This window comes from Desmodus rotundus, chromosome 1 (assembly GCF_022682495.2).
Source record: "Desmodus rotundus isolate HL8 chromosome 1, HLdesRot8A.1, whole genome shotgun sequence".
Classification (NCBI taxonomy): domain Eukaryota; kingdom Metazoa; phylum Chordata; class Mammalia; order Chiroptera; family Phyllostomidae; genus Desmodus; species Desmodus rotundus.
Genome location: NC_071387.1, coordinates 169,357,689 through 169,373,466, shown reverse-complemented (window position 1 = coordinate 169,373,466; position 15,778 = coordinate 169,357,689). Strand labels below are relative to the sequence as shown.

At 35.8% G+C, this 15,778-nt stretch overlaps 1 protein-coding gene across 5 annotated transcripts in view; it reads left to right on the top strand.

The window, feature by feature from the left end:
* BDP1 (BDP1 general transcription factor IIIB subunit) overlaps nucleotides 1–15,778 on the top strand; it is a 92,804-nt gene that overhangs the window by 42,238 nt on the left and 34,788 nt on the right. For all 5 annotated transcript variants that reach the window (XM_045186241.2, XM_045186239.2, XM_045186240.2 and 2 more), the window contains exons 17-22: nucleotides 4,149–5,316; nucleotides 6,677–6,864; nucleotides 7,569–7,791; nucleotides 9,467–9,645; nucleotides 10,468–10,678; nucleotides 11,510–11,646. In XM_045186241.2, the coding sequence (XP_045042176.2) occupies nucleotides 4,149–5,316; nucleotides 6,677–6,864; nucleotides 7,569–7,791; nucleotides 9,467–9,645; nucleotides 10,468–10,678; nucleotides 11,510–11,646 (2,106 nt within the window). The remainder of the gene's footprint in view (nucleotides 1–4,148; nucleotides 5,317–6,676; nucleotides 6,865–7,568; nucleotides 7,792–9,466; nucleotides 9,646–10,467; nucleotides 10,679–11,509; nucleotides 11,647–15,778) is intronic.

Below are 15,778 nucleotides of genomic sequence, written 5' to 3'. Positions count from 1 at the left end.
ACTGATTTGTTTTCTGTATATCAAGTTACATAATATTTAGAAATATAACTTATTTTTCAAGGCAATTTATATCACAGCTTTCATGTCAATTTCTTAGTTATGGGGTGATTTGAAAAGAGCTACTCATCATAAATTAGACCTTGGGTTAACATGGATAGGATTATCATTTAACATGCATGTTAAATTGGATGTCTTCTGTCCAAATGTGAAAACACTACTTATTTTTTAAATGCTTGGTTCCTTGGGCTTAGATTTGGTCACATATTGCCTTTATTAAAGGTTTACATAAATTTTACCTAAAACCCATATATCTCACAGGTAAAGCTCTTTATATTTGTTATTTTCCCTCTGGAGGGCACCAAACCAGACTGATGGGATTATTAATATAGTTTAATTTTTTTTTCTTTTGGAAAAGCAGCGAGAACAGAATAATGGACTCCTGTGTACCTAGTATCTAGTTTCAACAATTATTAATATTTTTTCAGTCTTTGCATTTAAAGTCTGGCCTATTCTAAACTTTCTTACAGCTGTATTAGCCTCTTTAAATACTGCCTAACCTGAGAGTGAAAGCTTGATTTCATGAACTATTTTGAAGATCTTTATTGGAAGACAGAAAAATTCCTTTATTTCTTGCTTCTTCCTCTGTTCTTATGTACTTCCCTACCTATACCACATCCTCCCCGCCCCCCCAAACTATTTTACTATTCTGCCACAGAATTCCTGGGCAGAATCATGAACATTACTTACTACATATCTCTGATACAGTTATTAGTTAGATGTCTGATACTTTGGAAATGACATTCCTTGTTACATATCTCTGATACAGTTATTAGTTACAGATATCTGACAGTTTGGATTTTTTGTTTATATTTCAGTTTAAGCTAGAATCTACTTAATAGTTCATGTGACTTTGTAGAGAATTAAGTTTCTCTCTTAGTGGTCTTTGGGTTTCAGAACCCTGGTAGATACTGTGTGTAACTAATATCCAGTCTGATCTCAACGACTTTTCTTATCAAGGCAGTATACTTTCTGTTTTATCACATGGTCTTTCTGGTCTTTGAATCTCCAACATCCTTAAAAAAATTTTAAGATTCTGTGTTTTATCAAATCATACACCTCGTTATATATAATAGGCGGTTCTCCCCCTTCCCCAAACACTTTGACCTGTTCAAGATGCAAGAGGAAGAGAAAATAAAGAGACTTTGAGATAAAGAATGCATTAAAAATTCTTCTTGATTACATAAATTAGCAAATATGTCTTTGAAACTTATTTCTCTAGGCTAATTTACATCCTGTGTACTTAATATAAATATTTTGAGGTTAGCGTCATGATTGATGATTATCTTATGGGGGTTTATAAGTATTTTGTTGACTCTTAAACTCTATATTTTAGAAAAATACATGTGGACCATGGAACAGATCTGTAGTTTTGTGCACATTCCTTCTCCTACCTTCTCCAACCTTCTGCAGTTGTGATCCTCTTTTTCCTTTGTTTTTTTTTCCCCCTTAAATTCTGTCATCTGGGGAGAGAGTTGTAGACCATTGTATGTTTTAAGTTGAGAAGTAATCCAGTACAATTGCATATCTGATTTCTAATCTCAGATATTGCCCGTCCTTTAATTATGCAACCGATACGAGCTTTGTAAAAGATTTGTCTTGTTCACAGTTATATTCCCAGTTCCTAGAACATGGCCTTCTGGCATGTAATAGGTGCTCAGAACTATTTGTTGATTAATTGTGTACGAACTCCAAGTAACGTGATGCTGAGTATTTATCTGTAAAAGTAAAGCTCATCAAAGTCCTTTAATTACTTATAATCCAAGCACATAGAATATAATCATAACATTATATATTCATATCTTAAAATCTGAATTGATACTGAAGTAATTAAATCATTAGTAAACCCTTTGCTTAAAACATTTAGATATTTTAAGAATATGTAGTTTTAACATGTGACTTTGTATCTTTTCCAGTGATAATTAAACCAAGATTGCTAGCATGTGAACCTCATTAAAAGCTAGATATTTCTGGATGGAGATAAAAAGTATAAAACAGAATAAAATCCACTGAGGACTAACCAAATTAAATTTCCTTTAACAATTGGTGACACGGTCATCTGCAAGCAGTGTCTCCGGCACTGTGGCTGAGATGAGACAAATTGACATGGACTCCCGAATCCTGTGGAGGAAAAGGGATGGCACAGCCACTCTCTCAAGAGGAGAACGCCCAGACCCTTGCCTTGACAGGCTTTTATTGGCTTAATTTGCATAGGAATACAGGGCGTATATGTAAAGGTCATCAATCATTGTCAGGTAGAAATGATCAAACAAATGATCAAACAATAGATAACATTTAAAGAACTATAAGGGCTTATTTAGAGTCAGGGTCAGATAGCTAAAGGGTCATAAAACTTTGAGGAAAAAAACTCATTTCAGGCTTGGACCCTTATAATTTAAATTGAGGGTATCAGCGAAGTAGGTTTCACAGGATTTTATGCATTCTTTGTTAGGCCTGATCACCCTAGGGAACCAGGCCTTTCTAGCACAGGGCCACACCCACCTCTGGCATTGTTTTAGGCTTATGGCATTTTTTCAGGCTTAAGTCAGGGAGTGGGGGAAGTAAGGTAGCCAAAGGATTAGGAGACTTCTCACAGACAGAATGAGGACTCAGGCTAGGTCAAAGCCGAGGGGTGAGGGTCCATCACCCCCATTTTCTATAGCCCCCCAAGTCCTTCCCTGAGGGCCCCTTTACAACTGTGCCTATCTTAGGTCACTCCTCCTTTGAGGAATCTTACCCATCATTGGCTAACTTGGTCATCCACCCGGGCCCAAGCAGGGTGAAGTAAAGGGGACAGAAGTAGCACCCCTGCCAGGAGGATAAGCTTTGTTTCCTTAGTGGCTTACGGTCCCAAGGTCTTTTTACTCAGTCTTAGCCATGGAGGGTTACAGCTTCTGAAACCATGCAGGGTGGTTCCCAACAAATTGGTATTAATTTTACATGAAATGTTATTAATTACTAAAGTTAATGATAGTTTAAAAAAAACACACCTCAGTTATATAAACAAGTATAATTTGAAAAGCAGTCTTGTTCCTAAGAACCTGACTTGTGTTACAAAAAATTGCATTATAAAAAACAGATGTCTCAATAAAAAAGATAGATTAGGGCCTAGACAAGTTGAAACAAACACTAACATTGTTTTTAATCTTTTTAAAAAAGCTGTTAAGTTTATGTACTTGTTCAGACTAACATTGCTGAATAAATCTGTTGTTTCATTTGACCTAGCTTTGCCCCAGATTAATGACCTTTCTTAACCAGACACTGAGAGTCTTTCATTCACTTAGATGTTTTTATTGGTGTTTGCCATCTAGTATTATCTTGATGAAACGGTAAAGCACAAACAAAAGTGCTGCTGCTCTTCTGGGGAACAAGGTACTTGTACAAGGCAGTGGTGGTTGTATGCCCAATAACGTTGAGCAGACTGCGAAATGTTGTTTATTTAATTTTTCCTTTTGTCCCCTATTTTTATTATGAAATCACAGCTCTTAGAGAAATGTTTGTACAGGAAATGTAATTTTTAATTGTTTTTAAAAGCGAGGAGGTGTGAACCTAGTTCTTAGTCATAAGGCTGTATCTTGTTCAAATCATGCCTCTATCTAGTTGTTGGAGATGCCAGTCAGGTCTGGCCACATGAGCGAGCTCCATAACTCTATGGCGAGGCACACATATGTCTGTAAAGGATAGTCGGGGAAAAGAGGTGGGGCTGACGGAAATTGCGCTAGCTCAAATCAAGAGCCCGGTGAGTTTTTTCTAAGCCAGTATTTGCAAAGAATGGTGTGGATGACAAATTAGGAAGAAACTCTTCAGGGCCAATTAGCTGTTACTCTAATTGACCTTACTGATGGATTTTTCTCTGTAAATGACTGTATATAAATAGATATGTTTAATTATTTAAAAAATTTGCCATAATTTCAAAAGATAGACTTTCTTCTTTTAATTTTTAAAATTTACCCAGAGATTTCTGGGGCTGTCTTGGTTTTAAATTTTTTTTTAATGAGAGTTTCTGGTGGTGGTTCAGTAGTGAGTTCTCAACCACATCTGTTCAGCTGGCACTGGTTTAAAATTTGATTGTGTTTTTTTTCCCCTCATAGTACTCAAGAGCATAATAAAGCAAATATACTCAAACAAGTTCCAGTTTTAAAGAATCGATTTCAGAAACCAAAACCAAATATAGGAAGAAGAACTGGAAGAAGAGAGATTTTCTCAAAGGAAGAGATTATTGCCTCTGGGGAAAAGATGGCAGCAAGGCTGGAAACTTCACCAAGGGAGAAGGTACCGGTGGAAGCTAACACTACGAAGGAAACAGAGTCAGAGTTGCAAGAAACTGGGAGAAGAGACATCTCTCCCAGGAAGGAGATACCGGAAATGACTGATATCACTGTGGAAACAGAAACAGGTTTGAAAGAAACTGGAAGGGAGAGTTCTCCAAGGAGGAAGATTCCAGAGGTGACTGGTGCCACTGAGGAAATAGAGACAGGGTTGGAAGAAACCGGGAGACGGGAAACATCCCCACAGGAAAATGCCCTAGAGGACAATACTATAGGAGAAGTGGAAACATGTTTGAAAGAAACTGGAGGGGAGATTTCTCCAAGGGAGAAGTTGCCAGAGGTGACTTCCACCACTGAGGAAATAGAGACAGAGTTGGAAGAAACCAGAAGTGAAATAGTCTTACAGGAAAATGCCCTAGAGGACAACACTGTAGGAGAAGTGGAAGCAGATTTGAAAGAAACTGGAGGGGAGATTTCTCCAAGGGAAAAGTTTCCAGAGGTTTCTAATGCCACTGAGGAGTGTGAAACAGATTTGGAAGAAACTGAAAGAAGAAAAATATCTGCGCAAGAAAAGTCCCCAGGGGTCAAAACTATAGGTGAAGTGGAGACAGATTTGAAAGAAATTGAAAAAGAAATTTCCTCAAGGGACAAGGAGCTGGCAGGGATCAGTGCCATGGGGGAAAGGGAGATTAACGTGAAAGAAACTGGAAGAGACATTTCTCTGATGGAAAAGGTGTCAGGAAAGATGGCTGCCATTAAGGTAACAGAGGCAGATTTGAGAGAAACTGGAAAAATTTCCTTGATGGAAGGTGGATCAGAAGAGATCAGTGATAAGGAGGAAATGGTGGCAGATTTGCAAAAAAGCGGAAAAATAGACATTTCTCTAAGGGAAAATGAACCAGAGGAGACTGGGACATTGCTACAAACTGAGACAGATTTAATGCCTAGCAGTAGTGCTGACTGCAGTGCTGTGCCTTCACTAAATATGGAAGTATGTATTTTTCTGTCCTTAATTTTTTTTTTTTGTAAAAGATTATTTTTAGAGAGGGGAAGGGAAGGAGAAAGGGAGAAACATCAACGTGCAGGAGAAATATCGATTGGTTGCCTCATGTGCCCCCCACTGGGGAACCCGGTCCGAAACTCAGGCATGTGCCCTGACCAGGAACCGAACCGATCGATGACCCTTCAGTTCACGGGCCAGCACTCAATCCACTGAGCCACACCAGCCAGGGCTAAAATTTTTTTTTTAATGATTTTAGTTATTTATTTTAGAGAGGGGGGAAGGAAGGGAGAAAGAGGGAGAGAAACATTGATCATTTGCCTCTCATATGTGCCCTGACTGGGGGATTGAACCCAGAACCCAGGCATGTGCTCTGACCGGGAATCGAACCGGCAACCTTTTGCTTTGTGAGACCACACCCAAACAACTTAGCCACATAGGTCAGGGCTGTCCTTAAATTTTTTTTTTAAATCCTCTTTTAGAGAAACATTATCAAAATAATTCTGTGATTATTATCTAGTCCAACAGTGTTTAAAATCTCTAAAACCTAAAGTCTTTCTTAGCCCTAAAATCTGTGTTTTGGGATCTTAAAGAAACTGTATATTCTTTTTAAAAAAAATTTAATTTTTTCTGAATTGTGGAAAAGTTACTGTTCTTAATGTTAGTTTGAAGTTTACTTTTTTAGATAAAGGGAATAAATGAAATTGGACAAATTTGTGCTAACTAGTAGAAACATACATCGGAATTATTTCTTTTGATTATAAATACATCAATTTTCTCTATTTTTTCTGTCTACCCCATTTTTAAAAGTTTTTTTTATTAAAAGTTTTAAGTTATTTGAAATTCATCCTATTTCAGCATTATCGAGGACTTTTTTTTGGAATAGATAACATTGGCATTTGTGGCTTGGAAAAATCCTAATATGCGGTATAAAAAGAAGAGTTAGCTAGATTTTATGTTTTAACATTGGTAAACTTTATTTTATTAAAAAAATTAAGAAAACAAACTTTTAGATTTAAATTTTTTTCTTTTAATAATTTTTTTAAAGATATTTTTATTTTTAGAGAGAGGGGAGGGGAGGGAGAAAGAGAAGGAGTGAAACATCAGTGTGTGGTTGCTTGTTGTGTGGCCCCCACTGGGGACGTGGCCTGCAACCCAGGCATGTGCCCTAGATTGGGAATTGAACTGGCGACCCATTGGTTTACAGGTCAGCACTCAATCCACTGAGCCACACCAGCCGGGGCCAAACTTCTAGATTTTTAAAGAAAAGTGTTTAGAATATAGTAGGCTTTTGTTTGTTATGCTTTAGGACTCTTGTATATGTGCTGATTTACTATGACTATTCTTCCAGAACATTAGCAGTGAAGTACTATTCGTGGTACATACATCTGTAGAAGAAAAAAGAAATTCTGAAAAGGAATTACCACGTCGGTTGAGTCCTTTGAAGACTTCTTCAATGATTTCTAAACTTGATAAAACAGAAGACCAGGGGACACAATCTGCTGATGTTCCAGAACAATGTTCAGACACTAATTTAAGGTACAAGTATATAGGTCTGTGTGCTTTTTTTTAAATTTAAGATTTTATTTATTTTTAGAGAGAAGGGAAGTAGGGAGAGAGGGAGAGAAACATCCATGTGTGAAAGATACATGATCGATTGCCTCTCACACGCCCCCAACTGGGAACCTGGCCTGCAACTCTGGCCCACAACCCTGGTATGTGCCCTGACCTGGAATTGAACTGGCAACCTTTTGGTTCACTGGCTGGCACTCAATCCACTGAACCACACCAGCCAGGGCAGGTCTGTGTGTTTTTAAAGAAAAAGCATGTGAAGTTATCTTTGCAGATTATGTTACATGGAGATATTAAGACATAATAATCTATAGCATAGTGTTAAGATATTTTAAGTTAATTTTGGGAAGACTAGGAGAGGATTGAAATTATTCTGACTCTTGATTGTGAGAATTACTAACATACAGAATTAATTGTATGTAACACAAACTTCTAAGTCAGTATGGGTATGACAAACCTGTTTGTCTTTTTGTAAAGATGATATAATTCCTAGACTTGTATCTATCTGGATTGTACACTTATGTTTTTCAGGATCTACCAAATAGTGTGGTTTGTTTTCCTGTTAAGAATTAGAATTAAATATTTACTGTCAATTACTAAGGTAGTCCTAAAACTCTGCTCCCACTGTCCCTTCAGTTCATTCTAATGCTTGATAATCCTTGTTCCAAAAGCAAATCTCTTCCTCAAGAACAAAAGCCATTTGAAGTTAAGCCAGTACCTTTCATGAGAAGTCGATTCAAAAGACCAAAACCAAACTTATTAAGAGCAGCTTTAAAAAGAGAGACTGTGGAAGCAGAAAAACATGTGCCTGGGAAGAAATTGGAAACGGACAAAATGGAGGCTATTGTGATACAACAGGATGGTGAACAAGTGAACACTCTCCCTTCTCAACATGTGAGTGATGTTTAAGATGGAGAGTTTTTGTTTTAGTTAATAAAATGAGATACCTGCGATTGAAATTTCACAAATATTTCCTCATAGAATTTTTACTCTGTGTGATTTTGTGGTAGTTGTCCTTAATCTGCCTTTTTGTTCCATATATTTTAAATAAGTATCTCAAATCTCTGATGATGGACAAGTGTGTCATGGGAAGGAATTTAAGAAGCCTGGGTTCTAGTTCAAGTTCTAACCTTTATTTACAATGTGATCATAGCCAAAGATGCAACCATTTTCTTCATAGGAAAAGTGGGAATGACAACTTTTTAATTTCACTCTGTTGGGAAGATGAAATAAAAAGTTAAGAGCTTCATATAAGTTAAAGGCAATATTTTGTTTACTTGGTTATAACATTAAGATTGTGTGATGTAGCATCAAAAACTTTGAAATGAATTGTTAACGCTGAAACATATACTTTTTTAAAAAAGATTTTTACAATTTATTTTTAGAAAGAGGGGAAGGGAGGGAGGAAGAGAGGAAGAGAAACATTGATCTGTGAGAGATACATTAATCGGTTGCCTCTAGCCTGCCCTCAGTTGGGGACCTGGCTTGCAACCCAGGCATGTGCCCTGACTGGGAATCAAACTGGCAATCTTTCGATTGGTAGGCTGGCACTCAGTCCACTGAGTCACACCAGCCAGGATGAAAGTACTTTTTTTGAATTAAAATTCCTATTTTATATTTTAAAATAGCTTAGGTCTTATTGTGCTTGAACATTTGTACTTTTTCCTTCTAGTCATATACTTAAAAAGATAAACGACTTTTTATTGATTATTTTGTCTGATGATAAAAATTTCAAATTGGAAAAAATATAGAATCTAAAAAGCGAAAGTCCTTTATAATGCCCCATCGTTCCCTCCCAGTTAATCTTGTAGCAATTTTGAATATATCCATCCACCTAGACGTTTCTATATTCTTACTATATAAACAATAGAATGTGAGGGTATTTTCATTGTTTTACAAAAATGACATCATAGCTTGCTATCTGTTTTTTCACTTACCACACCATTGTGAACATCTTTTTGGATTAGTATATAGAAATCTGTCTTTTAAAACATTTTTAAAATTATTTTTAGAGAGAGGGAAAGGGAAGGAGAAAGAGAGGGAAACATTAGTGTGTGGTTGCCTCTCAATGCACCCCCTGCTGGGGGCTGACCTGGCCTGCAACCCAGGCATGTGCCCTGACTGAGAATCGAACCAGAGACCCATTGGTTCGCAGGCCAGCACTCAATCCCCTGAGCCATACCAGCCAGGGCCAGAAATCTGTCTTTTAAATGGCTCTGTACTGTTGCATTACATAGAAATTATAATTTATTCAGTCTCCTACTGATAGATTTGTCTTTTTTCAATTTTTGTTTTTTTCTTTAGCGTAATGCCCATTTCTTTCCTTTTTTAAAAAGGAATCAATAATGTTGCTTTAATAAATATCCTTGAATAATTCTCCAGATACTTATTTGAGTATTTTTATAAGAGATAATTGTAGAATAGCTGGGAAATAAAAATTTTAATATAGCTGCCTTATTCTCTACAAAGACTTATAGTCAAATACTTATTCTTTTAATAGTATATGAAATTTCCTATTTTCCTATTCTTTACCAACCCTCAATAAATTTTTTTTTAAATCTCTTTTTAGGAAGTATCTTCCTTAATGACATCAAGAGAAAAAGACAAATCACGACACAGACAGGAGGAGGCTTTGAAATTACCATGTGCACAGACAGAAAAGAATCTTCTACCTTTGAGTTCTTATGAAGCTGAAGAGGAGTCTCAGTCTACACAAGCCCAGGAAAAGGAATTACTTGTTTCTATGGGGTAAACAGTGATAGTCCCTTGAAAATCTAAAATGAGACAGAGTTCTTTAAAATATTTCTTCATTTTTATTAGGATGTGTTAATGTATTTTAAAAATGAATATAAAGAATACTGTATTTGGTTTATTTTTATTCATATGGCAGACTGCTTATCTGCTTATATTCATTGTTCACTGCTTAAGATCTTACACAAGGCACTGAATTTAAAAATACATGCATATGAGGTATTTTATTTTTTTAAAAAATTGTGGTAAAAAATATAATATTTACCTTTTAACTTAATTTTTTGGTGTACAGTCCAGTGGCATTAAGTACATTCACATTGGGCATTCATCATCACAACCCATCTCCAGAACTTTATTGTCCCAAACTAAAAGTCTGTACCCAGTTAAACAATAACTCCCCATTCCCCTCTTCCTCCAGTTCTTGGCAACTACAATTGTACTTTCTTTCTATGAATTTGAATATTGTATGTCCCTCATAAAAATTCATTACCTTTTAAGAATTAGAATAACTGTTCTTTTATAAAATAAGGTATATTTATAGTCAGAAAGTAATATAACAATTGTACTTTCTTTCTATGGATTTGAATATTGTATGTCCCTCATAAAAATTCATTACCTTTTAAGAATTGGAATAACTATGTTCTTTTATAAAATACGGTATATTTATAGTCAGAAAGTAATATAATTTTCCTTTAATGCTATAAAATGTTTTTATAGAGAGGATATTTTTATTAGAGGATACTCAAATTTTATATTTTTTCAGTAGTTTTTATCTTTTTGCAGTCAAGTCCCTCTATTTTTCCCTGTCCCTTTTCCTAGGACTGATAACATAAACACTTTTCAACAAGAAATGAAGGAAAGTGCTATCCAAACTGTTCTACCAGCAAGCAGCCGACTTCAGAGACTCATACCAAACATAAGAAAGGCTGGACAGAGGCAAGTGGCAGAAAAAGGTGAAGCCAAAGGTGTAGTTCAGGAAGAAAGAACAGTAGTACAAAGAGATGAAACTAAAATCGAATTCCTGACTCTGGTGAGTTACTGTTATACACTTAAGTAGAGCCTTTTAATGCATATTAAATTATCAATTGATAGCTCAAACATTTTAGGTTATCTGACACTCTACTCAGTGAATATATAATGTATCTAGGTTTGTTTCAGATTGACCATTCTGAATTTTTAAAAATGAATACAGATTTTTTTCCTAACTAATGTACCTATTCATTGTGATAACCACTGTAAATCTTTTGACATATCTTACCAGATATATCCCCATGCATGCATATGTGGATACTTACGTAAATTTAAATAGTAAAATCATTGCATACGTGTTATTTTGTGACTTACTGTTTTTCGTTTGATATATTGATATTAACTGACTTTCTATGTCAAAAATACAGAGATAGGTCATTTTTAACTGCTGCATAACATTCTGTTCTTTTGAATGAGAGTTTATCCATTTGTTACTGATGAATCTTTTGATATTAGAAACAGATCTAAATAGTTCAATGCCCACTTCAACAGTTCTGTTTTTTCTGTCCTTTTCTCTGTTTATTTAAGGGAAAATCAAGATTTAAAGTGATTGTGATCCATATTTGAACTTCCCAACTCTTTAAAAAAAAACAAACCATCAAACTTTCTTTTTTTGGTTTTACAGTGGATGGTTGTTACAGTTTTTAAAGCATCATCTAAACTTTACTGCGATAAATGGCAGTTTTGTTTTGGGCAGCAAAATATGAACATACCCAGTTTGAGTCTTCATTTCAAAAAACTAAGTACCTTTCTTAATGGTTGAAATATTTTAGCAGGTATATTCTGTTATTTAAAAAAAAACAACAAACCAAGTATGGTTTTGTCATTTCAGCCAAATTCTCAGATTGAAACTGAAATTGAAGTTGTGTCCTCCAAAGTTTCCGAAGGAAGAATGTGTGAAAATCAGAGTTGTGTGGCTCTTGAAGAAAATCATGCTAATAGAATTAATACTTTAGATAAAGAGATCAGGTGAGCGTGCTTTTAAGTCAGAGAAACATCATACTTTCCAGAGATAAAGGTTGGATTTTTACATAATTGGTTTTATATAACTTTACATCTTGAAAATTTTATGAAAGGATAAAGTAATAATTATGAAATGAGAATATTTTAAATTTGCTTCTTCCAGTACTGTAAGAAGTATATGACTGATGTTCTTTTAATTTGTAAATTCTCTAAAAAGTTTGGCAAGAATGCTAATTTTTTAATTTAAAACTAAACTTAAATAGTAGACAGGTTCTTAAGTTCTTTGTATCTTTAGAAATTGATCATCTGTTGACTAAAATTCTTAAACAGAAAGTGTTTAGAGTACTTACTATATGCTGTATTTGGAGCTGTGTCCCAAACCAAATGGTAAGAATGATATATTTTAAAATGGGATATGCTAGAAGGGTGAAGATACATCAGCATTACCACTTTTATTTATTTATTACAATCTGCTTCATTGTTACTGATATTAAAGTAAGATGTGTAATGTTCTTTTTTAATATGTAAGGAAAATAAAACACCTTTCTTTTTTTATTTGTTTTTCAATTACAGTTGTCCCAATTTTTCCCCTGTTGCTCTTCCCTACCCTACCATCCTCCTGCTCCTTCAGTCAGTCCCCCTCTCTTGTCCATTACCATGGGCCCTTTATACATGTTCCTTGACTAGGCCCTTCCCCTTCTTTCCCATTATCCCTCTCTTCCCTCCCCTCTGGTCACTGACACTTTGTTCTTTATTTCCATGTCTCTATTTCTGTTCTGTTTTGCACATTTGTTTGTTTTGTTCACTAGGTTCCACTTATAGGTGAGATCATATGGTATTTGTCTTTCACCACCTGGCTTATTTCCCTTAGCATAATGCTCTCTAGTTCCATCCATGCTGTCGTGAAGGGTAGGAGTTCCTTCTTTCTTTCTGCTGTGTAGTATTCCATTGTGTAAATGTACCACAGTTTTTTGATCCACTCATTTACTGATGGGCACTTAGGCTGTTTCTAGCACTTGGCTATTGCAAATAATGCTGCTGTGAACATTGGGGTGCATAGATTTTTTTGAATTGGTGTTTCAGGATTCTTAGGGTATAATCCCTGCAATGGGAGAACTGGATCAAAAGGCATTTCCATTTTTAATTTTTTGAGGATATTCCATACTGTTTTCTACAGTGCTGCACCAGTCTGCATTCCCAGCAACAGTGCACCCGGGTTCCCTTTTCTCCACATCCTTGCCAGCACTTATTTGTTGATTTGTTTTTGATGGCCATTCTGACCAGTGTGAAGTAGTATCTCATTGTGGTTTTAATTTGCATCTCTGATGGCTAGTGATGTTGCGCAGCATGTCATATGTCTATGTGCCCTCTAAAATACCTTTCTTATTCTGGATATAGTCCATGATACGTCTAATTTACTGCACTGTTTTTGTATCTAGGATATGTTTCAGTGAAGTATTTATTAACTTTCCTCCAGGATATCTTTAGCATAAATAATTTACATTGAACATTCTAGCTTCCTTTAATTATATAGAATTAACTTGTTTTTTGAGGGCCATTGCAGAAGAGTTATTATTGTATCCTTTTTTCACCCTCCATGAAGCCAGCCATAGAAATAGAATTTGGGCATGTTATGTCAACTAACTGCATGAGTAGTGCTATTGATTTTGGATGACTTTAAACAGTTTGTTTCATTTAGGTAGATTTCTTTCTTCTCTCTTTTTTAAAAATCCTAACCCGAGGATATATTTATTGATTTCAGAGAGAGAGGAAGGAAGGGAGGGATGGAGGGAAGGAAGGAGGGGTATATTAAAATCAATAAATATATTCTTACCTGACGATATATTTATTGATTTTAAAGAGAAAGGAAGGAAGGGAGGGAGGGTGGAGAGTGAGAAAAAGACAGAGAGAGAGAGATTGATGTGAGAGAGAAACATCAATTGGTTGCTTTCTGTATGTACCCTCCCAACCCCCAACCAGAGGTCAAACCTGCAAACTAGGTATGTGCCTTTACCAGGGATTGAACCCATAACTTTTTGGTGTACAGGCTAATGCTCTAATCAACTGAGCCACTTGGCCAGGGCTAGGCATATTTCTTATATGAAACTTTTATTGTTTTTCTTTTTAATCATTTTTTATTAATGTTTGAATACAGTTGTCTATTTTCTCACCACCACTTCCCTTCACCCTACCCACCCCCCACCTCCCACCCTCAATCCTAACCCCCTTTGGATTTGTCCATTGGTCCTTTATACATGTTCACTGATGACCCTTCCCTTCTTTCCCCCTTATTTCCCTCCCCCACCCCTCTGGTCACTGTCAGTTGTTCTTAATTTCAATGTCTCTGGTTATATTTTGCTTGCTTGTTTGTTTTGTTAATTAGGTTCCACTTAGGTGAGGAAATTTTATTTATAGTTTTAGTATGAATTTCTTTTTCATTTATTTCCCTATGTGTGGATGTGTGTTGAAAGGCCCGTTTATATTGTTTGCATTTTAACACTAGAGATCAGTTTTTTCTTTACATTAATCTCAAGTTTCCTTGCTATGTTTTTATTTCTTTAGACTGGATGTTTAAATAAAATGGTTGGTGCTTAGAGATATTTTCACTAAAATGCGTTTAGATAACATTTGTATTACAAGTATGATATGGGATTAGATTGGTGATTGATCCCACTGGGTAATTCATCTCTAAAAATGATTCCAGAGAACACTTTCTGAAATGTTAATTCCCAAACATTAAAGATGAGCCTGTTTCAATCTCCAGCTTTTCATAATTTACTGTTTATGGATTTCTTGTCTATGTATAATTTAATCCCTTTTTGGTCTTAACGGATTACATAATTTTGCCACTGAAAAGAACCTTATACATTTATTCGTTTAACAAACATTTTAGTGTTTTATGTGCCCGGCATTGTTCTAGGTGCTGACGTTATAGTACGGTATAGGAGCAAACAGGATCCTGGCCTTGTGGTGGTTACATTCGAACTTGGGGAACAGATTATCAGCAAATAATTTGACTAAGTCAGTAATAAGTACGTAGAGAAGAATAAAGCAGGTGGGGGAGTTGGGCACATCATGATTGCGTTTTGATTGTTGGGGGGTGGGGGAGAGAGATCAGTTTGTTGTTCCACTTAGTTTGTGCATTCATCAGTTGATTCTTGTATGTGCCCTGACCACAGTGATTAAACCCACAACTGGGGTGCATCTGTAGGACACTTGAACCAACTGAGCTGTCAGCCAGGGCAGTATTTACTTTTTAATTAGCAGTGATCAGAGACTGCTTCATTGAAAGGGTACCATTGGAGGTAGACCTAAAAGGAGTGAAGGAGCAGGTCAAGGGAATGTGTAGGAAAAGAGGGCACAGCAGTTAAAAGCACTTTAGGTAAGAACATGCCCGGCCTGTTTGAGGAACAGCAAAAGGGGCCAGAGTAAAACAGAGGAAGAGGAAGAGTAATAGATGAAAGAAAGGTGAAGACTGGGTAGAGAGAAGGGCAGATTGTGTAGGACCTTTGTAGGGATTTTGATTTTTATTCTGAGTCAGCCTTTAGGGACTAGTAACCTTTGAGGTCAGCCTTTCCTAATGTTCCCATTTATTAACTCACTAAATAAACCTAGAGGATTTAAATGGATTGCTCAAAGTAACATTGGCAATTCGGTATGAAAACTTAAATTTTCAGGATTTATGACTTTCAGACTAGAGAATTCCTATAAAGAAAGCTTCCTGAAAGAAATTTTGCTTGTGCCAAGAGATTTTATGCTCAGCCTTTGCATTTTAAAATTTGCTATATGGAAACCTATTTCCCAACTAAATCTGCTACCTCCCTTAACCTTCTGTGTTCGTGAAGTTTATTATAGCTGTTAACTATACTTTGACTGATACTTTCTTCAGAGTACATATTCTGTATAGTCTTTAAGTTAACATATTCTTATGGACAGCATTTCTCGTCCTTTTTGACTTGAGTAGCACACTGCTGCTTACATATATATTTTATTTTTAAATACCTGTATAGAATCACACTTGATTATAAATAGCTTATACTTAAGTTAAATATAATTTGTTTTCCCAAATGCATTAGCCTATACTAGATGTATTAGTTGCATCATAACCTTGTTAGAACTTCTGTGAACTTCCTTGATG